This window comes from Chaetura pelagica, unplaced genomic scaffold (genome assembly GCF_000747805.2).
Source record: "Chaetura pelagica isolate M959 unplaced genomic scaffold, ChaPel_1.0 scaffold56, whole genome shotgun sequence".
Taxonomy (NCBI): domain Eukaryota; kingdom Metazoa; phylum Chordata; class Aves; order Apodiformes; family Apodidae; genus Chaetura; species Chaetura pelagica.
In genome coordinates this window covers 424943-450178 of record NW_009953792.1, presented here as the reverse complement: position 1 = coordinate 450178, position 25236 = coordinate 424943, and the positions used below count along the sequence as shown (strand labels likewise).

Below are 25236 nucleotides of genomic sequence, written 5' to 3'. Positions count from 1 at the left end.
GTGATAGGATGAGAGGCAATGGGTGCAAACTGGAGCACAGGAGGTTCCACGTGAATCTCAGGAAGAACTTCTTTGCTGTGAGAGTGCCAGAGCCCTGGGCCAGGCTGCCCAGAGAGGCTGTGGAGTCTCCTTCTCTGGAGACATTCCAACCCCCCTGGCCACGTTCCTGTGTGATGTGCTCTGGGTGCCCCTGCTCTGGCAGGGGGGTTGGGCTGGGGGAGCTTTCCAGGTCCCTTCCAACCCCTAGGATTCTGGGATTCTGGTGTAAAATTCATTCCTTTTTCAAGCCCCAGCATCATTTGCTGGCACAAGGAAGATCTGACAGCTGCTTTCCTTGACAGAAAAAAACCTCAACAAACCAAACCCAAATGCAACTTAGCTCTGGCTTTCTGCAATCAGGTTCAAGAAGCTGAGAGGATCTGACAGGCCCCAGGGAAAAGAAAGCAATAACAGACCTTTTCAACAGTGCAAATTGAAAACTCTCATTTCTGTCTCATGTCTGCTGACATGTCATCAGCTGGTTAATAAATAAAATCATTTTAGTGGAATTAAAGGATTATTTTGAAGACAGAATTCTAACAAGAATCCCCCATCCCTGGAAGTGTTGAAGGGCAGGTTGGGTGGGGCTTGGAGTGACCTGGTCTAGTGGGAGGTGTCCCTGCCCATGGTAGGGGGTTGGAACTAGATGATCTTCACAGTCCCTTCCAATACAAACCATTCTATGATTCTATGATAATTGAAGGGATTTTGTCTTTTCTCTGTTGACCACATCTATGTGGATCTGAGTTTTGCAACAATGATGAGGTGATGAGATGGATCAGTCTTCCTCTCCTTCCCAAATCACCCATGTTGGTCTCTGCACAAGGGAGGTGACATTGGCAGAGGAATGAGCTGCTTTCCTGCTCTGGGGAAAGGTCAGTCCTAAAAGTTGACAAGGATTTCATCCTCCATTAGGCAATTTTGTGAAAGGAGAAAACTTCACCAGCTATAAATGATGAGACTTCCATTCCTGAACAGAAATTAGTGTAAAATCCTGAAGACAGCTACAGTGTGTTGAGAACATAAAGTGACCATATCTGGTCAGAGCCAGGTCTGTCCCATCTGACATTCTGCATCCAGTCTGTTGGTCAATAGCATATAGTGTAATTTCCTCACGGTGTTTTTGTGTCCTTCAGTTCATTTCCTGGCCTTCACCTGTGAGCATTTAGATCATGGATCCCCCAAACATGATGTGATTTACTTGGTTAGTAGTCCCTAATTCATCTCTCTTCCAAGAACTTGTCTGTTGTTCTTATCCAGGTGTCCCATCCACCTCCATTGCTTTTTGCTGAACCTAGTCCCTACTGGCTGGGGTTAGTTGCCCCTTATTTTTGGACTGGAAGAGTATTTTAAAGAAGCATCTTTACAAAGTTGCCCACCCTGCCCTAGGCATCCAGATAGGTGAAGATAGGATGCTACCCTAGATGGTCCTTTGGTGCACCTCAGCCTCACACACCCATTTTCCTGTCCTGCCTGAAGCAATTCCACTTACATGCTGAAAGTATTGCCCCCTCTCAAGTCTTTCCCCAAGAAGCAGTTGGACTTGATGATCTTAAAGGTCTTTTTCCAACCAAAACTATCCTATGGCTCTGTGATTCTGTAAGCAGGTGCCCTCTGTCCTTACCCCAGAGTCACTTCAGCAGAACCCAGGAGAAAAAAAGCTTGGCTGATTTTGCAAGCTGAAGAAGAAAGACCCAAATGCTGCTTGTTTTCAAAACTGGGGGAAAAAAACCCCACCTGTCTGGGGCAGAGTCTTGCCAGTGATTTGCACACAACAGCTCTGAAACCTTTTGTGCAGCCAGTGTGAAGGCAACGTGAACAATTTATGGGCATCTCCTACCACCTAGCCAGACCTTTGATTGCCTTGCACCCTTGCTGGCAAATAACTCTTAAGGTCACCCACTGCATTTTCATGATCTGCAAATCACTTTCTAAAGGCATTTTACTGCCCTTTAACCCCATAAAATTGCTAGATTCAGTGCAAGGCAGACAGGCAGCCCTTCCTCATTAAGCAGAGGCTGGAAATTAAACAGGATTTGCATCCAGCAAAATGCAGTGGGGGCATTAGCCATATATCCATGCTGACAGTCCATTCCTTACAGAAACATATACCTAATTAATATATGATATGATAATATTCTTGCAGTCTCAAAATCCAGGCTGTGTGTCAGCTGAGTTTCTCAAAACAAGAATAAAATTGGTGAGCATTCATCACTGCTAGAATTTGCTTTGTTAATTCCCCTTTCTCTTTTCACATGAGCACCAACCTGGACCAGGATCTCTGCCATGCTTGGCACCTTGCAAACCCACAAGGAACCCAAAAGTTTGGTTCCAGGAGTAACATTTAACAATATTCATTTGTAATGTAACCCCTTTTCATTGTAAAGTAGATCAAATATGAGCCAAAATTGATTTGGAGGCCACATCCCCCCAGGCAGACTGTGCAGTATGTGCAGGATGGACTGTCCATGTCATAAAATACACATGAGGAAAACAAGAAGGTTCAAAAATGTAGGGATTGGTTGCTGTCCCCAAAGCATGCAGAGCTGATTTCTTTCATGGCTTTATTCTTCTAGGTATTAGAGTTCAGGACATCATATGAAAGTCTAATCCCACTGGTAATTTTACCAGCTCCCATTCCTTGATAATTTCATGTAAGAAAAAGGTCCAACTTCCTTTTCCAAGCTGTGGCTCCTGCTTTTGTTTTTAATGGCAGATGATTAATTTTTGGGACTTGATTTTGAAGCAGGTTTGTGTGTTCATAAAGGGCTGATGTTCAGGGTCTGGGTTCTGATTGCTCTCTGAAAGACAAATCTCTTCAGTAATTGCCCAAGAAGCTTTAAACCAGCTTTATAACTGTCCTGAGCTCACAGCTGGGAGGCATTCACAGGGCACATCTGATCCAACAAGGCTGTCTTGGGCCTGCCAATTACAACTGCTACTTGAAGAATCATAGAATCAATCTGCTGAGCTGGAAGGGACCCATCAGGATCATCCAGTCCAACTCCTGTCCCTGTGTAGGGCACCCCAAGAATCACACCATGTGCTTCAAAGCATCATCCAAAGGCTTCTGGAACTCAGGCAGCCTTGGTGCTGTCACCACTGCCCTGGGGAGCTTGTTCCAGTGCTCAAAGAGTGATGATTGTCCCTTCATCATCTCATGCCAACCTAAAAACTCCATTTTCTTCCTCTATTTGCAACCTCTAGGTTAGGGCTTGTCCAGCTGGACTTGTCAGCTGGTTCCTTCAGACCCTTAATTAACATTGTTTGTCTCAGGGGTCCTTACTTTCTTCTAGAGCCTCCTGGAACTTCACACCTTCCACAGCTCACCTGTGATGGTGTAAAATTTGGGATTAAAATGCACAGGCCTTCATTCCTCATTCTGCTTAGGGTACAATTAGCATGAAAGTTGAGTCAAAATCCATGGAGAAATCATCATGTCCTGATGCACTTGGTAGTTCCAAAGAGTTACAGCAGATGGGGCTGGTATTTTGCTGCTGGGAGGCCACAGCAAAGATCTGCAGCTGGTCCATCCACCTTCTCTCTCAGAAGAACCCACCACCAGCAATTTGGGAAGTTCTCCAAACACAGTAGGCTGAGGGGCTTGAAGAATCCAGGCAAGTGGCTGTAATTACCACTCTGATCTAGCTTTCCATGTCAAGGGGGGTCCTGCATGGAGCCAGCCCTGGAGTCTTCAAACCTATGAAGCAAGCAATGAAATATGGATCATTTTGCTGGATTTTAACAAATACTTGTAGATTTCTTTCTGTTATTCATTTCCTGACAACAAAAAAGTCCAGGTGCTTCATGTTCTTGAGATTTTTTTGACATTTGGGAGTATCTTTTCTACCTTTGGAAGGACCTTCCTCCCGTGGCACCATCTCTGCATCTCTGTGGCTGGTGCCCAAGGAAGAAAAAGTGGGATTGAGATGTTTGGGATTGGGATTGGGATTGGGATTGCCTCCCAAGCATTGCCAGCATGGTTTTGTTTTGGCTTGTTTCTTTTTGTTCCATTATGCTTTCTCCTGCTATTCATTCCTCTCAGGATCTGACTTTTCAAACCTGTCTCTGGAGCAGAGTCCTTCTCTCTTTAGCAGCCATATCATGGAATCATTAAGGTTGGAAAGGACCTTAAAGATCATCCAGTTCCAACCCCCCTGCCATGAGCATTGAACCACTAGACCAGGTGGCACAAAACCTCATCCAACCTGGCCTTAAAAACCTCCAGGGATGGGGCATCAAGAACCTCCCTGGGCAACCCATCCCAGCTCCTCACCACCCTCACAGTGAAGAATTTCTTCCTAGTATCTGACCTAAATCTCCCCTCTCTCAGTTTAAAACCATTATTCAAATACTTGTAGATTTCTTTCTGTTATTCATTTCCTGACAACAAAAAAGTCCAGGTGCTTCATGTTCTTGAGATTTTTTTGACATTTGGGAGTATCTTTTCTACCTTTGGAAGGACCTTCCTCCCGTGGCACCATCTCTGCATCTCTGTGGCTGGTGCCCAAGGAAGAAAAAGTGGGATTGAGATGTTTGGGATTGGGATTGGGATTGGGATTGCCTCCCAAGCATTGCCAGCATGGTTTTGTTTTGGCTTGTTTCTTTTTGTTCCATTATGCTTTCTCCTGCTATTCATTCCTCTCAGGATCTGACTTTTCAAACCTGTCTCTGGAGCAGAGTCCTTCTCTCTTTAGCAGCCATATCATGGAATCATTAAGGTTGGAAAGGACCTTAAAGATCATCCAGTTCCAACCCCCCTGCCATGAGCATTGAACCACTAGACCAGGTGGCACAAAACCTCATCCAACCTGGCCTTAAAAACCTCCAGGGATGGGGCATCAAGAACCTCCCTGGGCAACCCATCCCAGCTCCTCACCACCCTCACAGTGAAGAATTTCTTCCTAGTATCTGACCTAAATCTCCCCTCTCTCAGTTTAAAACCATTATTCCTTGTCCTATCACTGTCTTCTCTGGTGAAAACATCCCAAACTCCCTCAAGACCCTCTTGACAGAGCTGCAAACCACCCTTCCTCCAGGCCCCCCTCACACTCCTCAGTGACCAAGACACCCCTCACTGGATGAGCAGTGTGTAAGAAGGGCAAAGCTGCTCAGATCCAGTGGGGCAGCCAAGGAAAAACAGCATTACTCTCCTTTCATTCAATATTTCCCAAGATGACACATGATATTTCAAATGACAGGGCTTGTCTAGACATATCCATACCAATTTGGCTAATGCACAGGCATCTTTCTGCTGGGAAAATGGTATTTACATGGGTATAAATTGCTCCTCTATAGGAAAATAATACTTTCTTACTAGGATTAAGCATTTCTTTGCACTATGTCAACACTTCTGATCATGCAGGGGTAGCTGTGCAGGTTGCAGTTGTCCCACATCTCTTTGGTACACAGGAACAAACTGCAGACTAGGGCTCAGAGAGGTCATGAAAAAGCAGGGAGGAGGGAAGATGGAGCCTAAAGTAAAGAAATGAAGGAGAAAGGATCTTCCCAGAGCACAAAAGATGAAGCTGCCTCCATCAGCTGGAACTCTGAAAGAGAATTTGACAAAATGCAGATGAAAAGTAAAAGAGATTTTTATCTCAGATGGTGCAAGAATCCTGCTTTTTTTCCTCAGGAATAAAATCAGGTAAAACAATTTAATTCATCTGGTTGCTTTTAGGCTTCTTTGGACAGCCTTGCTGAGCCAGCATGAAAAACATCCCTTCCAATTTACATTTCTGTGTTTCATCTCTTGAAAAATTGATTTATTTCCCCCCTTTATCAGCACTGCCCATTGGAATTCACACCCTGTCCTTGCTGTGAATCGTTGTGATCCCAAAAAAGGCTCCATGCCTCAGGGGCAGAAAAGTGTTGGATGGAAATACCTGATTATCTCCAACCTTTCCCAGAGCTCTGCAGCTCTCATGTGCATCACCTGGGATGCTTCTTTCATGAATCAAAACAAGCAGCTCTCTGCCTTCACCTGGGGGTGAGAGCTCATCCAGAGCCACCATCAGTGCTGCTTGGTGATGTCACAGCAGACACCAGCATCTGTTGATGCCCCATCCCTGGAGGTTTTTAAGGCCAGGTTGGATGTGGTTTTGTGCCACCTGATCTAGTGGTTCCCTGCTCATGTCAGGGGGGTTGGAACTGGAAGGTCTTGAAAGTCCCTTCCAACCTTAATGATTCTATGGTTCTATGATCTCCTCAGCTGCACGTTCCTCCTGCTCTCCCCACTCCTTCCCTGGGGCTTTGCTGCTTGTCTGATGAGCCAGTTTAGGGGCTAAACCAGCAAAACACTTTGCAAAAACACATGAAAATGTTGCTGCTGGGTGGCCTCCCTGTGCTGGTTCACTGTGGGATCAAATCAAAACCAAGGATGGGAGCATGAAGCTGAGCTGGGTTGTCCAGAGACCTGCTGGAACCAGCATCCTTCCAAAATTGTGCCCAGAGAAGGAGATGACATTCCTTTAATCATATCTTCCTAAAGCTTGACATGCAGAACAATAAGCATTTAAAGGAAGATGCCCAAAATGACAGAATCAGAATAGTTTGAGTTGGAAGGAGCCCTTAAAGCTCATCTAGTCCAACCCCCCTGCAGTGAGGAGGGACATCTTAAACTCCATCAGGCTGCTCAGGTCTTTGTTTCTGGGTTGCTAAGGGTGAGCAGTTTCCATTGTGCTTCCTCTTACAAACTAGGGAGCTCTTAGGTGCTGTCTGGGCAATTGGGTGCCTGTTGAGACAGATTTAAGAGTGAATCTGAGCGTTCCCAGTGTGGTACCAGTGCAACCCCTCCACTCCCAGGACCCAAAGGAGTACCTCTTGGTCTAACAGTACTGAATTACATGCTTCCATCTTAAATCACTTCCCCTCTGCTTTAATTTTTCCCTTTCCAGTTTTCCAGACTGGATACATCTCACCATTGCTCAGCTGCCTTCCTTTGGGCTTCTTCCCATTCAGCACAGAAGCCAAGCCAGGGGGCTCGAAGGCTCAGTCTTCATTTCCCGTCCCACTTCTGAGTCTTAGCAGATATTTTTGTTAATCACATCCCAAGCAGTGGCCATCAGCTTTTGTGTGTGTGTGTATGGGACCTGCTCCGTGGTGCTCTGGCAGTGTTTGGGTGGGTGCTGGCCAAGACCAGCCTAATATGCTTGGAACGTGAACGGATCGTCGGATTCTCCGCTTCACCCGTGACCATAATGCTGTAGGAGCCACGGATTAAATCCTCTATCTCCCTGTTTGTCTCCATGCTTAACGCAAAATCCTGAGCTGGGAGGTCCCAGTCAACAACAAGCTCCTTGCCAAAAGCCTGGGATGAGGTCAGAGATCAGCCTCCTTGCACCACGCTGGATTCTGCCCTTGCACACCTGATTAAATCCATCATTTTTGCTCCCAGGTCTTTGACTGTCCCTCAGCAATACATGGGAAATGTTGGGGTGGGTGCCACGTTTGTGGGTTGTTTTTCCCTGCCTGTCAGTATCAAAGTTACAGAATGTGTGAGCTGTGCATTGATTATTGAATTATTTAACAGTTCCTCTTGCATCCCTGCCTGTGCTTCAGAAGCCTTTGTGTGCAGGATGTTACCTTGGCTGACAGCTGGTGCCCGAGGGGCTAGGAGGAACTGGGAAGAGAAGCTTGTCTATTTATGGAACAAGTCCTGGTGGGCAGGAGGATGACCATGACCAGCAAAGTGCCCTTGTGGTCAAGAAGGCCAATGGCCTGGGGTGCATTAGAAAGAGGGTGGTTAGTAGGTCAAGGGAGGTTCTCCTTCCCCTCTGTTCTGCCTTGGTGAGGCCACATCTGGAATGTTGTGTCCAGTTCTGGGCCCCTCAGTTCAGGAAGGACAGGGAACTGCTTGAGAGAGCCCAGGGCAGAGCCACAGAGATGCTGGAGGGAGGGGAACATCTCCCTGCTGAGGAAAGGCTGAGGGAGCTGGGTCTGTTGGGCTTGGAGAAGAGGAGACTGAGGGGCCACCTCATCCCTGGTTCCAAACACGTTCAGGGCAGTGTCAGGAGGAGGGAGCCAGGCTTTGTGCAGTGATGTCCAGTGACAGGACAAGGGGCAGTGAGTGCAAACTGGAGCACAGGAGGTTCCATGTGAATCTCAGGAAGAACTTCTTTGCTGTGAGAGTGACAGAGCCCTGGGCCAGGCTGCCCAGAGAGGCTGTGGAGTCTCCTTCTCTGGAGACATTCCAACCCCCCTGGCCACGTTCCTGTGTGATGTGCTCTGGGTGCCCCTGCTCTGGCAGGGGGGTTGGGCTGGGGGAGCTTTCCAGGTCCCTTCCAACCCCTAGGATTCTGTGATTCTCTGATTATTAGGGTCACTGATTAGCAGCATGTGTGTTTCTTGCAGTACATGTTATTATTAAGAAGTTCCAGCTTTTTCTTCCTTTCCCACTTTTTCTTGATACTGGTAGCAACTGCATGGCTAGAGATGAGTGTAAAGAATGAAGAGGAGAAGTACTCATTCTCCCCTGGCTTGCACTGCTGAGGACCCAGGAGAAGCTCCATTAAGCTGAGCAGGGTACACCTGTGTCATCAGGAACTGAATTGAATCAGAGGGGTAGGTAATTGTGCCTGTTTCATGAAAAACAAACAAACAAACAAAAAGCAGCATAAACAAGTCCTCTTATATCAGTTGCCAGAAGTCTGGCCCACAGATCACATCTGGACCACTTGGTGCATCAACAGCCATTCTGCAAGGTGTCATCTTCCCTAATTTAGAAGGGTTAAGTGTAGTGCTGCAAGAATCAATCACTGGAGCACTGCTGACCTGAACCCACAGGCAGCCTCTGATAACCAGTGATTTTCCATATCCTTCAGCAATTCACCTGAATATCAGCCCTCAGGGCCTTGCAGCCTCCATGCCAGGGGTAGGAGCCACCTTAGCTGGTTTGGGGCTCCTGTACTGTAGACTTCTACATCCAAACTGTCCCCTACATGCACTCCTTTAGGTCAGTATCATCTGACCTAGTTTAATTACCTGCCTTAGGCAGACGTGACCATAGAAGTGCCTCTTTCTTCCCCCTGAATATAAAATAGGACAGGACAGGACAGGACAGAATAGAAAAGAAAAGAAAAGAAAAGAAAAGAAAAGAAAAGAAAAGAAAAGAAAAGAAAAGAAAAGAAAAGAAAAGAAAAGAAAAGAAAAGAAAAGAAAAGAAAAGAAAAGAAAAGAAAAGAAAAGAAAAGAAAAGAAAAGAAAAGAAAAGAAAAGAAAAGAAAAGAAAAGAAAAGAAAAGAAAAGAAAAGAAAAGAAAAGAAAAGAAAAGAAAAGAAAAGAAAAGAAAAGAAAAGAAAAGAAAAGAAAAGAAAAGAAAAGAAAAGAAAAGAAAAGAAAGAAAGAAAAGAAAAGAAAAGAAAAGAAAAGAAAAGAAAAGAAAAGAAAAGAAAAGAAAAGAAAGAAAGAAAAGAAAAGAAAAGAAAAGAAAGAAAGAAAAGAAAAGAAAAGAAAAGAAAGAAAGAAAAGAAAAGAAAAGAAAAGAAAGAAAGAAAAGAAAAGAAAAGAAAAGAAAAGAAAAGAAAAGAAAAGAAAAGAAAAGAAAAGAAAAGAAAAGAAAAGAAAAGAAAAGAAAAGAAAAGAAAAGAAAAGAAAAGAAAATAATAGAAAAGAAAAGAAAAGAAAAGAAAAGAAAAGAAAAGAAAAGAAAAGAAAAGAAAAGAAAAGAAAAGAAAAGAAAAGAAAAGAAAAAAGAATATTTCAGTTGGAAAGGACAAACAATGATCATCTAGCAAATATTTGGATGCCTTGCTCAGGGGTGGACACATGCACTGTCTTAGTTGAGTCCCACCTAACCTGTTTCACTGAATATTTCAGCTTGTCAGTGATTGCTGCAAAATATCTGCTTCAGGAACAGTTTCTCAGCCATGGCAATGTCTTTGGGTCTTGTTTTCTTCAGGTCTGAAAACCAGGATGGGGCAAAAAAAAATAATCATAGAATCACAGCCTGGTTTGGGATGGAAGAGACCTTAAAGATCATTTACTTCCAATCCCCTGTATGGGCAGGGACACCTCCCACTGGACCAGGTTGCTCCAAGCCCCATCTGACCTGGCCCCAAACACTTCCAGAGAGAGGGTAGCCAAAACTTCCTTGGGCAACCTGGGCCAGTGTCTCACCACCCTCATAAGGAAGAATTTCTCTTTTAAGATCTAATCTCAATCTCCCCTTTTACAGCTTGAATCCATTCCCCCTTGTCCTATCACTCCATGCCCTTGTGAAAAGCCCCTCCCCAGTTTTCCTGGAGCCCCTTCAGGCACTGGAAGGTGCTCTAAAGTCTCCCTGGGACCTTCTCTTCTCCAGGCTGAACACCCCCAGCTCTCTCAGCCCATAAAGCCAAGCTTTCATTAATTTAGGTGATTCACCTGCTGTGAGGGTGCTTCCTACAGGTGGCATTTTCCTTTGTTCTCCAGCAGTGAGGTCCACACCAGCAAGGCAGCACTTAATAGGTCTCAGCAGCAGTATAAACCTATTGCCTGGGTCACACCAGTTCCTGAGGATGAGCATTTGCTCCTTACGATGCGTGTGCACAAAGTGTGTCAGGGAAGGACCTGGATCTCAGCTGTGCCTGCTGCTGCAGGGGTGTAGTAAATCATTGGATCAGGGCCCAGCATGGCTCTTCAGGCTCATGCTTCCATCTCTGCAGTGGAGAGTCTAATGTTACCCTGGGGAGCTGTAATCTAAACCGGATGGCATTGCTGACAGGCTGCCAGGCAGCTAAAGGTTTGTTTTCCTCCCCCATGTCCCTCCCCTCATTGTCCTGTGTTCATTTGTCTCTCACAGAAGGCACAGCAAGTTGACAGGCTGAGAGTTGGGGTGTTCAGCTTGGAGAAGAGAAGGCTCCAGGGAGACCTGAGAGCAGCTTCCAGTGCCTGAAGGGGCTCCAGGAAAGCTGGGGAGGAGTTTTCATCAGAGAAGATAATGATAAGACAAGGGGTGATGGTTTGAAACTGAGGGGAGATTTAGGTCAGATATTAGGAAGAAATTCTTCACTCTCAGGGTGCTGAGAGGCTGGGGTGGGTTGCCCAGGGAGGTTGTTGATGCCTCATCCCTGGAGGTTTTTAAGGCCAGGTTGGATGAGGTTTTGTGCAACCTGATCTAGTGGTTCCCTGCCCATGGCAGGGGGGTTGGAACTGGATGATCTTTGAGGTCCCTTCCAACTTTAATGATTCTATGATTCCCTTAGAAAGAACATGCTGATAGGAGGCTTCATGCTGTTGCTCTGCCCCTTTGATGCATACAGCAGGGAGGCTGCTTTCCAAGCCTGGACATCCCCTTGGAGGGATGGGATTCCCTGTTCCCAGGAAGCAGTGTCCTGGGGCTGTTCAGACAACCCTGCAAATGAGGAGAGCAGCAATGCAAAAGATAGAGAATGGAAAGATGTGGAATTACAGACCTTCAGCAGCCCCAGCACCTGGATAAAAAAACAAACCACATGTAACAGGACTGCAGGGATGGGGTCCAGCCCTCTGGGCTTCCATTCCTTCTTTGCTCCAAGGATAACCTCAGGCAAATCATTCTGCTCCTCTGCTCCTTAGTTTACACTAAGCTGCACAGCCTCAGAAATACAGCTCAGGGCATAGCTGAGCAATGATCACAGTGTCTGCTCCAGTGCAAAGGGAGATGAACACATTGGTTGCTCTTTCTCAGATCTGCTGCCCCCACACTGCTGCAGTTACTGTGGCATGGCAGGGAGGGAAGGGGTGCTGCTGAGTGTCTGTAGGACCCAGCTCAGATCCAAATATCCCACCCTGTAGAACCCTTAATATACATTTATTCTGTCCTTCCTTCCCTGTGCATCCTCACATTGATGATTAGATTTCACTGGACGTGGGTCTTGTACTCCCTAGGGGAGCCAAAATGCAGTTATTTGCCACACGGTGTGTTCAGGTCATGCTGGAGGTGGAGCAAATGAGGTTGCTGCATTTGACCTGTGTCTCCTTCTCCCTATTGCATCTCATGTACACATTTGGTTGCTCCTTTAGTGGACTGTAGACATCCAATTTATTAACTTCTAATCTGCCTTCTTTGCCATGAGACTCAACCTCTTCTGTAAATCACCTGTGCAGCTCCAAAAAGAGGAAAGTGTTCCAAGCAGCATGGCCTCTGTTCCTATAGGTGAGAGCAGCACCTGGGCTGTAGATAAAAATCAAAAGGCATGTCCAGAAGGTCCAGGGAGGTGATTCTCCCCTTCTACTTGGCTCTGGTGAGACCCTCCTGAGTGTTGGGTCCAGCTCTGTGGTCTCCAGCAGAAGGAAGACATGGAGCTGTTGGAGCAAGTCCAGAGGAGGCCATGAAGATCATCAGGAGGCTGGAGCAGCTCTGCTCTGGAGACAGACTGGGAAAGTTGTGTTCAACCTGGAGAAGAGAAGGCTCCAGGGAGCTATAAATTCTTAGCTCCTCCAGATAACTTTCCACCAAGAATATGTTCTCAGCACTGTGGTCAAATGGATTCAAAACCCCATGGAGTCAAGGTTTCAGTTGGGTTTTGGATTAAAATAGTGATGAATGAGAGTAGCATAGAAAGCTTAGCAGCTACTGCATCATCTAGACATGCATTTCTCTGGTCTGCATAAATGGTGGCACATTAGATTCAAGATTTCCATGGAAGAGACTGGGGCCCAGTTAGAGTGGCCTTAAGGTCTCTAAATGAGCAGAAAAACTTTTCCTAGATGAAAATGAGAAATCTCAAATGTGTCTAAGATAGGACTACAACAAGCAAATCTGAGATGCTTGTAAAATGTCTTGTGCTCTTCTGGTTGGGCCAGCAGTCCTGATTAGTCCTTTCAGGAACAGTCCTCCCTACATAGAAGAAGATACTGCAGAAGTGGGGTCTATCTAGCAGCTGGGTATAGAGTCAATGCAACGTTGTTATCTCCATCATCCTCACAGAATTGTACAGTGGCTTGGATTGGATCTGAAAGATCATCTACTTTCAACCCTCTGCCATGGATAGGGACACCTCCCACTAGACCAGGTTGCTCCAATGACCCCTTGCAGGGATGGGCCAGCCACAGCTTCTCTGGGCAGCCTGGGCCAGGGTCTCACCACCCTCACAGCAAAGAATTTCTCTTGTAAGATCTAATCTAAATCTCCCCTCTTTCAGCTTAAAAGCACTCCCTCTCATCCTATCACTTCATGCCTGTGTCAAAAGCTGCTCCCCAGCTTTCCTGGAGCCCCTTCAGGCACTGGAAGCTGCTCTAAGGTCTCCCTGGAGCCTTCTCTTCTCCAGGCTGAGCACCCCAACTCTCCCAGCCTGTCTGCAGAGCAGAGCTGCTCCAGCCTTCTGATCATCTTTGAGGCCTCCTCTGGACTCTCTCCAACATCTCCATGCCCTTCTGGTGTTGGGCACCCCAGAACTGGACCCAGCCCTGCAGGGAGAGTCTCACCAGAGCTGAGTAGAGTGGGACAATCCCCTCCCTTGACCTGTTGGCCAAGCTGCTTTTGATTTTCACCCACAGCATGGGTGCTGCTCTCACCTATAGGAACAGAGGCCATGCTGCTCTGAACACCTTCCACTCAATTATTTAAAATTCAGTTGCTATGGATCTACTCAAGGTGATCAGTTTAAAGAAAATGCAGATGGCCTCTGGTTTTGAGTTCCCACTCTGCTTTGGTTAATTTGGTATGTAAAGGTATTAGGTTAATTAAATGCCATGTGTTACATGGGGACTGGCTGCATTTGGGGATGAATTAGCACCTGGGTCTGTTCTGTGCTGAAAGCCCTCAAGCTGTGAGAAGAAAGGAAGGTAACAGAGAGAATTCCTGGGGAAATGAAGAGGTTTCCTGTTAATCCTGCAGCTGTTTCTCCAAACTGGGTGGTTGCAGAGTCCTTCAGGTCTCTGAAATATCCCCCTTTACTGGAGTGAGTTGAAGAATTGAAGAGAAGCAAAGTTGTTGAGTTGGCTTTGAGACTCCTGCAGCACCAGGTGTGTGGAGCAAGGGTGTTAGCTGGAGACCCATGGCTGGGGAGTGGAAATATTGCTGCTAAGAGAAGACCTTTACCAAGAGCCTTCTGGTGAATCAGGTCAGGTGTTGTCCTGCAAGCAGCAGGCATGGTCACCCTGGAGGTCTAAAGCAAACAAGCCGCAGCTTCCTGGCATTCATGGTTGGATCCATGTAGAAAGCAGAGTGAGGGACAAACACCACTGCAAGGTTTTGGAGATGCTGAAGAAGAAGAAAGTTGTTTTTGTGCAGCCATGCCCTGAGGTGGTGGAAGATCAGGAGAAAGACCAGGGCAAATGGACACTGCTCCGCAACGTCAACCAGGCGCTGAAGCCCACGACCACTTTAGCGGTAAGACAGGGGGTCCCCAGCTCTGATTTTTCAGCCCCCTTTGCTGGGTGAGATCCTCATACTCCTTGTGCCAGCTCCTCCTGGGTCTTTGTGTCCCCCCCCAAGCACTGCATCTCCCCTGTGGCGCAGCCTTCTTGCCCTTTGCCTTTGGAAGCTCCTCCTAAAGCTGCTCCTCATGAATTGGGTTGATCCGTGTGTGCACCCATCGTGGTGTCTCCTCCTCTTGCACTGCTGTTTGGTTGGCAGTGATCTTAATTTCTGAGGTTCTGAGGAAGAGTTGGGCCATGTTGATACTGTAAAGTGACCAGTGGTGTTCTCACTGCTCCACTGTTGTCTTGTGTGTTGGAAAACAAACAGCAGCAGTCCGGGCATCAGGCACGTTATGCAACTTACAAGCCAGTCCACCTGAGCTGGTAAATGCATGAACCACCCTGATCTGCCCTGAAATCCCCAATTTATCTGCTGCTTTTTGGGCTGATCTGATGGGAGTTGCATGAATGGAAGGGATGTAATTGACATCCATGGATTTTACATCAAATTGATTACAGTAAGGGAAGGAAATAGGTTGGCACTCTTAACAAGTGAAGTTGTTTTTTGACACCCCCCCCAGACCTTTCTGAGCTTACCAGCTTAGCCCATCCCATACGATTTGTTGTTTTGTTGTGGGTTTTTTGCCAGTATTAAGAACTGAACTTGAATATGTCTAGAAAGAGCATTAGGAGGTGACAAGAGCTTTGTGCATCAGGGCAGGCAAAGCAGGAGCTGGGGTAGCACAGGATCAGTTTACCTTGGGGAGAGCAGAGTGCCTTTCTCACTGCAGCTCTGTGGTAACAGAACATGTGGGGCTGGGTCCTTTTACACCTATTCAAAAGTAGAGATTTTTTTTTAAAAAATAAATAACAACAGCTTGGCAGTTCTTGTTTTCTTGATGGGGAGCAATTTTGATGCAGGTGCTGAAGGTTCTGAGGGGCTTTCTGCTGAGCAAGGACCAGGCTCTTCTCTTGCTGACACCTTGCTCAAATTACCCACCCTGTGCATAAATTTGCTCCAGCTCTGCAGTGAGGAGATCAGTGCTGAACACTCTGAAAGGCTCTGACAGTCTTAGATGAAAGGAGCTAAGAAAGAAATATTCATCTAAGTGGATCTATAATGTGTCTGTGCATGACTTACTGTGTTCATTAGTTGTGTGGGGTTTTTGGTTCCTTTTTCATCAAGTTATGAGATGTGAGGGTAAGGCAGTTAATGAGAAAAAGATCTGCATATATTTTTTATGAGCTGGGTAAAGATCACAGAATCATAAGATGGTTTGGGATGGAAGAGACTTTAATGATTAGCTAGTTCCAACCCCCTGCATAGGCAGGGCACCTCCCACCAGACCAGGTTGCTCCAAGTCCCATCCAACCTGCCCTTCAACACTGCCAGGGATGGGACCTGGGCCAGTGTCTCCCCACCCTCACAGGAAATAATTTCTTCCTAGTATCTCACTTAAATCTCCCCTCTCTCAGTTTAAAACCACTCCCCTTTATCCTATCACTCCATGTCCTTGTCAAAAGCCCCTCCCCAGCTTTCCTGGAGCCCCTTCAGGCACTGGAAGCTGCTCTCAGGTCTCCCTGGAGCCTTCTCTTCTCCAGGCTGAACACCCCAACTCTCCCAGCCTGTCTTCAGCATTCAAAGATACTTATAAAGCACAACCTCTGAGGAAAAGAAAGCTTAAACTAAAGATTGGATCATCAGGTCTGTGTATGCAGGATGACTTTGTTGTTACCTGAGGTTAAACCTAACAAGCAGCTGCCAAGATTGGAATCTACCACAAAATGCCTGGGGGCTCCTCGTGTGTAGTGTTTCTCCATGTGTGGGTCCATGGTGTAGTCTTACCCCCCCTGAGGCACTCACAGGTCAGTATCTTTCAAGAGTCCTGGTGAGCAGTGGCTTGGACAGTGAATGTTTCACCATCTTTTATATTGCTGGATGTCTCCAGTTCCCACCATCCAGAGTGGAGCTGAAGGTTTTTCATCAGCCCTTTGGGTCAAACCAAATCTAGAAATACTCTGTCCACAGAAATGGTCTGTAGTGGATGCTCAGGAAAGAAAGGGGTTGCATCGGAGCACAAGCAGAGTGTTCCTTCTTGTTTTTCACCTTCCCTTCTCTCAAGACTTTTTCAGGAGTTCAGAAAGTAGATGTTGCATTTGCATCATGCTGAATAGGTGCAAGTGAAGCTGTTCCCCAGGACGTGGCATTGGGTGGGGCTACAAGTTCAAAACATTAAACTCAGATGTTTGCTTGATATAAACATGCCAAAGAAGAACTGAACTAGGTGGCTCCCAATTTTAGCACTTCTTCACACCAATATTGTGCTTTGTTTCAAACAGTGTGGATCCTCCTTGGGAGTTTAGTTTGGGGTTATTTGGGGGATTGTTTTTGTATTTGTGTAATTCTTTAAAAGCATTTTTGGTTTTGCATTTTGAGTAATTAAATATCCATGAGCTGCTGAGCAGATAGTCCCTGCCCATCAGAACTGACCAAGGTGTATAGGATCACCAGTGACATGGAGTGACTGGAGAGGGGTCAGCTGCTGGCTGTGTCTTCCAAAACAAAACCACAGAGTTCTCAAATTAAAGAGGTGGAACATCTGAAACATGTAAAAGGACACAGCTTTTCACACTGGTTGTAGCTAAACTCTTCCTATTATGGATGCTAAAACTTAGCCCAGTTTCAGGAAGCAACTGGACATGCTCACAGGAGATAAAATGCACTGAGAATCATAGAAAGGTTTGGGTTGGAAGGGACCTTAAAGATCATCTAGTTCCAACCCCCCTGCATGGGCAGGGACACCTCCCGCTAGACCAGGTTGCTCAGAGTCCCATCCAACCTGGCCTCCAATACTGCCAGGGATGAGGCTTCCATGACCTCCCTGGGCAACCTGTTCCAGTGTCTCATACTAAAGAATCTCTGATCTCTAAATCTCCCCTCTTCAAATTTTAAACCATTGCCCCTTGTCCTCTCACTACATGCAAAAAGTCCTGCCCCAGCTTTCTTGTAGGCCCCTTCAGATATTGGAAAGTTGCTATAAGGTCACCTCAGAGCCTCCTCTTCTCCAGGCTGAACAGCCCCAACTGCCCTGTCTTCATAGAGGAGCTGCTCCAGCCCTCTGATCATTTTTGTCCCCCTCCTCTGGACTCACTCCAGGAGCTCTATGTGCTTCTGATGTTGGGGGCTCCAGAGTTGGACACAATATTCCAGATGTATTAAATGAGAACAGCCCACCTACAAATTGCTGTAGCTGGGAGTCCTCCTACAGAATTTCACATATATATGTACATCTCCAACTCTAGCTTTTAACTCTTCTTCACTCACCCCCTTTTCACCAGTCTCCAAAGCAGAGGAGGGCAGATTTGATAGCAGTTATCTGCAAGGAAAGAATGTGCCACAAGCCTCCAGATGAGCCTTTCTGGAGCTCAAAACCATCTCCTAAGCATGACCTTCTAGTCTTGTGCATTGCACAGATGGAAAACCTCTGCCTGGTGGGGAAAACCTGTTTGCTGGGTGCAGTCTGTGACCTACAGCCACTCAGGAGCTCATGAAATGGAGAGATAGTGGGTGTGGATGGTCTGTGGAGCACCTGGCAGGGGGTTCCCTGGGGATCGGTGAAAAACAGGTGGTTTGTGGTCTACATTGCATTTGTACCAATGAAATGGGTCCACAACATCAGGATCTTCTACCCCAAGAGGTGCTGAATCTTCTGCAGCTCTGAGTGTAACTGTCCTCTCTTTGATTCCAGGGGGATTATGTGTGGATGGACCTCAAAACCGGACGGGAATTCGACGTCCCCATTGGAGCGGTGGTTAAACTGTGTGACTCTGGACAGCTCCAGGTGGTGGATGATGAAGGCAATGTAGGTACAAAGGGTTGTGATGACCCTTCTTCAGCTCTATGGCCTGGCTGGGCCAGGGGTCATAAAGTTATGATGATTGACTTTGTCACAGTCTCCTTATATGTCCTTGGAAATCATCTGTGCCATAATTTTCTATTTGTAAGGACAGGATAATGTTGGGTCCTTAGTTTTATGTTGTACTGGGAGTGAAAAATTGAGAAGCTTGAAGAGTACAATGATAACAGAAGCCTCCAGAGTACATTTAGATAGTGCTTTGAGCAAACCCACCTCGACATGCTGTTCCTCTGCTGTTATCCAGTCCTTCTTGACCTCCTACCAGTACAGGGTGTGCCCAAGCACTGGTTCTCCTTCAGTTTCCCACCTCTTCATCTCTGCAGTGGTAGCTATTTTAGAGGAACATCTATATTATAAGCAGAGGGTCACCAGAGGAGGTTCTCTGTCCTTTATAATTTATTTTTTTTGTCCAATCTGAAATAGTTGTGGATGCTCTCATCCACTTCAAGGATGACAGAAAGAGATTTGGCTCAGTAGAGTCTCTTTGTCCAACTTGTGGTGGCTTTTGAAGCCCTTTAGAAGTGATCACTCCAAATGACACTGCTAATAGAAGTAGGATTTTTCCACCCTGTGTGTCCCTCGCTCCTCTTCCAAATCATCTTTTCTCTGCTCAGAAGCATTTTGTGGCAGAGGGTTAAGGATTGATGTGTCCATGTTGTGTGAAGGGAAGAACAAATCTGCAGCTTGTTAAAAACACCCCTGGTGCCCTAGATGTCTGTGCTGCCCTGGATGGTGCTTCTGCCAGGATGGTTCATGTCTCATTTTTCTGCTCCAGTAAACGAAAAGATGCTTTCCTTCTTCTGCTAGGAACCTTTCAGATCTTTCAGTCTCTGCCAAGCCTCAAGAACGGAAGCTCTGGCCTGTGTGTCACTGCTCTCCCGTTCACGTTCTTCCATCTGATCCTTCTGTCCAGGGTGGGCTGTTTCTGTCTCTCATCCCCATGATACCTCATTTGACTTGTATTTCTCTGCCCTTGCTGTCTTCCCAGGAGCACTGGATTTCCCCACAGAATGCCAGCCACATCAAACCCATGCACCCCACCTCCATCCATGGGGTGGAGGACATGATCCGCCTGGGGGACCTCAACGAGGCAGGAATCCTGAGGAACCTGCTGATCCGCTACCGGGAGCATCTCATCTATGTGAGTGTCCTCTTCACCTCTTGCTCTCCACTCCCTGCTCTCCTCAGCTCTGGGGAGCCCACATGGGGGAAACCCTGATTGAACTGAGCATGTGGGGTTTGACTCTCACTTGGACCCAAGCAGCGGAGAGCTTTGGAGGCTGGACTAGATGACTTTGAGTGGTCCCTTCCAACACAAACCATTCTATAATTCTGGGAATCTGCCCTGTAGAGGACACTTTGCAGAGTTTATGGTTGCCCCAGTGGAAGACCCCATGAGTTAGGTAAAGATCAAAGTCCATGTCAGCTCCCTGTGTAGTCCCTGTAGAAGTTCTGGGGACAGGCATGAACTTTCTGCACAGACAACAAGCAGTTCAGCCCAGATCATGTGCACATCATAGTAATCCTGAAGAAAAGCCTTTGGCAACTTTTTGTTGGATGTGGCCCATCTGCCTTCTCCCCCTGAACCATTAACCCAAGTGGGTGAAAATGACAATTGCTGCAGGTGAAAGGGGTGGCAAAAGGTTGACGAGGTGCGTGTGTGAAGCAATTAGGAAAAACTAAGTGAGCTGCTCCCAGAACAGCTCTAAAGTACCTTCCCCATCTGTGTTTGTGACTTATTAGCTCTGCGTTGCCTGGGATCCTGACAGCTGATCTCTGGGGACAGCAGTGTCCTTCCTTAGGTCAGCTTGGTCATGTCATGCCCAGTGGACCCAACACAGCCTTGGCAACCCAATCACACATTCAGAAATGGAGGGTTTTGTGGAGATCCAGGCAGAATGGCACCTCTTTTCTGGAATAACATCACAAAATCTATCTCCTCAGGAGGACCAGTGTCAGAAGTCCCATCTCTGGGCTGGTTTTACCCCTGTGTTGAGTCCTTCATAGTCTGGTGCACATTCTTGGGGCAGAAGTGCAGAGCGTGTGTGTGTGTGTGTCTGTGTGTCTGTGTGTGTGTGTGTGTGTTTGCCACTAGCCCAGGTACTCAAACAGCCAATGGAAAATGTGGTGTTGCTCCCAAATCCTCCAGTATATTCCCAGATCCACAGATCCTCAGGGAAGTGCCTGCTGTGCCTTGAAAGGCCTTTTCAAAGCCAGCTGGCCATCTCATTTTTAAAAGGCTCTAGAGACTACTAGATTTTTCAGGCCAGAGGGAATACCAGAACAGTCAGACTTCCCAGATAGAATAAACTAACAGACTATATCCAGGAATTTATCTATCAAGTCTGCTTGATGTCCAGGGCATTTGGAAAGGATCTTCTGGATTAGAGCTGGGCAGTGATGGAGAACACACCACCCTGTTCTCCAGGCTGTTCATGTGGTTGACAGCTCCCTTCCCCCATCTCTGGAAGGTATCCATCTCTTCTTTCAGTGATGTCTGTCCTGGAGGAAGGGGACATGGGTGCTGAAAGGGCATCCCTAGGTCCCCAAAGCTTGGAGAAGAATAGACACCCCCAAATAAATCTCTGACTCAGGCACCTCATTTGTTGTGAGTGATGCCCAGGTCCCCTGTGTTGTCAGTTTAGAGAAAAAGGCATGACCAGAAAATTGTTCAGGTGTGAGATGAAGCATGTACCCCCTGGAGCACTCCTCAGGAAGCCACAGCCATTTGTAATGATGAACTAGCAAAAGTCAGCAGCCCAAATTCATACTTGAGGTGATGCTTCCATGTGTACTAAGCACCCATGGTAGGCACCAGAGACACCAAAAATGCCAACAGAGCCAGAACAGCCTTTCAGGTGTGCAAACACCAGTGCCAGTCAGGTGGGGTGGTTGCTTTAGAGCTGGCTGGAACTTGGGTGTCATAGAAGAGTTTTGGTTGGATGTCTGCAGTCCAACCTCCTCCAGCTCAGAGCATCTCCACCTGAAAGGTTAGATGTAGTACTCATGTGGATAATTAAATTAAAGCAAGGAAATGCCACCCAAAAAGAAGAGCCAGCCAGTAATTTGTAGCTGATTGGCTCATTCAGGGGATGTTCATTTATCCACTGAGCTTTGCCCCTTGTTCCCCTGCTTGTGGGCACCCTGCAGTGGTACCAAGTGGATTCCCACAGCTGACTCTTGCTGTCTGAGAAAGCTGGGATCATATTGTGGTGATCATGTGTCTCTCACGGGTCCCTGTGTCATCAGGCAAGTGCCTGTTGCCTCTCTGAGCCTTCAGATAAGATCCCTAGTGTGCAAGATCAGATTGCCTGTGAATGCACCCAGCTCCTTCATGAAAACTCTGCCTCTGAGCTGCCTCACCAAGCCATTCACAGGCATCCAGGGGGATTATGAACACAAAGGAGCACTGGGCAGAGCCTTGTTTGGCAGCATTATACTAATAAGGGCCAATGCAAAGGGCAACTTCTAACCTGGAGGTGAGTGTGGGCAGTGATTTGGGCTGAAGTGACTCAGCAACCGTGTGGTTTCTCTGTGAGTACTTTGGGTTTGATGGTGGCAGTGCCATGTGTCCCATGGAGCTACTGCACAAGGGATGGCCACATCCCACAGAGGGACTTGCATCACAGAGGCTCCAGGTTATTATTGTGCCTTGATTGCTCCACACCATGAGTGGCCCTGGAGTGTCAGCCCAGGATCCTGGGCAGAGCACAGCAATTAGTGCCATCTTAAAATCAGGATGACACCCTCAAAATGACATAGGGCTCATAGCTTGATGGAGAGACACACCAACCACCTCTACACGTGTGTTGTTGGAGGCTCAGGAACCCAGCTTGAGATCTCACCTTTTATGGGTGGTGGCACTAGGAGGAGTAGACTTGTGTTGAATGTGGTAAATACTGATGGCATCTTGGCAGAGCTGTGGTCCCATATGGATGCCATGTGGGCAGGGGACACCCAGACCCCTGAGATGTTTGGTTTCTTTCTGTGATATAATTTGCTTTATTTTAAAGATGGTGAAGCTAAATGTGACTTTACCTTCACTGCTTAAAGGATTTCTGAGCCCACTGAGTAAAACTTTACCAGTGGGACTTCAGCCCCTTCTGTTTCCTCATCTCCTTAGCTTGGTGGAGTGTGTAATTCTGCTCTAATGAATAATCATTTTCCTTTTTCTCCTCCCTCACATTTTACTCGTAAGACAAACTGCGGCGGGAGGGTAAGTAGGACACTTGGTGCTGTCATTTGCAATCACTGTCATGCCTTCCACTGGATCACTTCTTTCTGCTCACCATCGTGGCCTTCTCACTTATTTTTGCACCACTCTTGCTGCTGCATCACAAATGCACTGAGGGCATCATCCCCTTGGCTACAGAGCTTGACCCTCATGGTGAGGTTGTGACATCTTCCCAGAGCTGGAAAGTCCCCAGCCTGTGAATGAGATTAAAAGTGTAAGTGCTTAGTCATGACCTCAACTTGAAGGAAAGAAACTCCTGCAGCAGAATGTGAAACACTTCAACAAGAGTTTGTTGTCCATGGTCTGGGTTGTGTGCAGTGAGAGAAACTGTGCTGAACAGGAAGAGCATCTGGTGGGGAGTTTGGACTCGTAAGGTTAAATCTCTTTATCTGGAGACAAAGGCAGTGCCTCTGCTGCTTCCTAAGGGCTGCTGAAATGCAGCAAGGTTTGGTAGAGCTTTAGCCCCATCAAAATCCAGATTAAGGCAGGCACAGTGTTCTGGGTAGCAAGGGAAGCAGGCCTAGAAAGGATTCCTTTGGGGCTAATTAAAATGGAAGTCGTGCAAGCAGCAATGAATTTGCAGCCAGACCTGGTTCCTGTGGTCACCTACAGCATTGCCCATCAGCAGAGCTTTATTTTCCCAAGACAGAAGAGGTCACCTTCACCCAGCAACATCAACCAGGGAGATAATATTTCCATGGAGGTGCCCTTTGGCCCCTCATCAGCAAAGTGGGCAAAGTTTTTTTTTTAGCTGGAACAACTGGGCAAATTGTGAGTATTTATCAACTAGGGATGACCTACAAAAACAAGTGCTAGTAGAAGAGTTTGTGCTGACAAAGTGTTCTGTGGAACACAGGGGAAAGGTCAGTGAGAGCATCCAGAAAACATTCCTGCAAATAATGGTTAACTCCTTTAAAGGTCTCACTGGCTGCATTTGGGGGTGGCTGAAACTCAGGGATTCCAGGGAGCTCTGCAAAGAGTCTGTCTTTTTTGAGAAGAGGTCCAAGAAAGATTAGAAATGTTCCTAAAGGTAACCTGGAAATAAAATTATGAAAAGGAAACTGTCTTTCAAGTATCTCACCCTGGACTGGAAGGAGAATTGAGGCTCCTTGAAGGTCTTGGTGACATGATCCCTTTCAGAAACTGAGTTCTGAGCACTAAGCTTCCCTGCTCTGTCCCTGTTGAAGGCTGTTTTGGGACTTCTCAGTTCCCTTATTCCAATGCCTTATTCTAACAACCAGTTCAGCTGATTTCAGAGCCAATTTCTACCCTTTGAATTTGTGACAGCTTTGTTCTTGAGCTTGAAGAGCTTTTTCCCTCTGCTGGCACATAACCCTCTCTTACAGGAGAGGCTATCATCTCCTTTCTCAGTTACCACTGTAAACTCAAACCTCACCTGGGACTGAACAGAAAGTTACTCTCTGGTGTTGGCCACGAGGCCAGAAAGTGATGAGTCCCTCAGGGATTTCAGCATCCCTACTATAGGACACAATTGCCACCTACTGGCTGCCATTCAGGAAGCCTGAGCTGGTGGGAAGTGTTGAGTAGGTGGTAAACAAAGTCTCATCTCACTCCCCTCAAGCCCTGTCCATTGTGGTTGAGAGATGTTGGACTTGATGGGAGAAACCTGACCTGGGGCTGCCAACTAATGTCTCTGGGTCTCCCTTTCCACTCCTCCCCCCAGCAGTGGTAGTTTTTTGCTGCCTTCAGAAGTGAGGAACTGCTCAGACTTGTTTTATTCATTAGCCACTTTGCCATGTGCACTAAAAGACAAGCAGCCAACAGAGCATGGAGAGATTTTTCTGCTCTGTTCACAAGCTTCCTTGCCCGTGCCACTTTGCTGCTTTGCTCTGAAGGTTTGTTGTTGTTTTAGGCCATGCAGAGAAAAAAGGAAACAACAGAAGGATTATTTTTACATCTGATTTTATTTTCCTGGAAAGAGTATATGCAGCAGTGGGGACATTTTCACAGCTGGTCCCACTAGCAAAGAAAGGTGAAATTAATCTGGTAACTTTAGCTTGCAGAAGTTAACCTAGAGAAGGTGACTTGGCTCCTTAGAAGTCATGGGGTGAAAGCAGCCATCATCTCATACCCCAGGTTGGATCCTTGTTGACTCACATTAGCTTTTAGGTGAAGTAAGGGAGGAAGATCCTTATTCTCTGCCTGGACCTTGGGATGTGGCCAAGCCTCCTAACCTCCCAGCTGCATCTGAGCAAGATGGCAAAGGATGAAAGTCCTTTGGTGAGAGGCTTGAAAGAAACAGCTCCTGGAAGGGCAGAAATGCAAGAGCAAGACACCGCAAAGGGGTTTAGCTGCCCAAAGCCCAGGACATTTTTCACTGGGGTGCCACAGAGAGCACGGGATGGACAAAAGGCCATTTCTCAGATTGACTCAGAAAAAGCTGAGAAAGAATTTGTCAGGACTTTGTGGACCATGTCCATGTGCACAGGGCAAGGTTTAAATTGCAGCATGGGGAGGTTTGGTTAGGCAGAGGTGGTAGAGGATAATGAATTGCAGAGGGAGGCTTAACAGGTCCAGTGTGGGTTTTTAAAAAACAGGTTAGACAGACATCTGTCAGCAGTAGTTTGGAACCAGCTGGTCCTGCTAGGGCAATGGTCTCCAGGGCCCTTTCATCAGGACATAGAACTCCTCAAGGGTGTCCAGAGGAGGCCACAAAGATGATCAGAGGGCTATGAAGACAGGCTGAGGAAGCTGGGGTTGTTC

General features: G+C 46.8%; 1 protein-coding gene across 1 annotated transcript in view; it reads left to right on the top strand.

The window, feature by feature from the left end:
- Positions 1-12297: 12297 nt before the first annotated feature.
- The window catches only part of MYO7A (myosin VIIA), a 70983-nt gene continuing 58044 nt past the window's right edge, over positions 12298-25236 (top strand). Inside the window, exons 1-3 of the mRNA XM_010001059.1 lie at positions 12298-12315; positions 18111-18224; positions 19267-19419. Of these exons, the coding sequence (XP_009999361.1) occupies positions 12298-12315; positions 18111-18224; positions 19267-19419 (285 nt within the window). The remainder of the gene's footprint in view (positions 12316-18110; positions 18225-19266; positions 19420-25236) is intronic.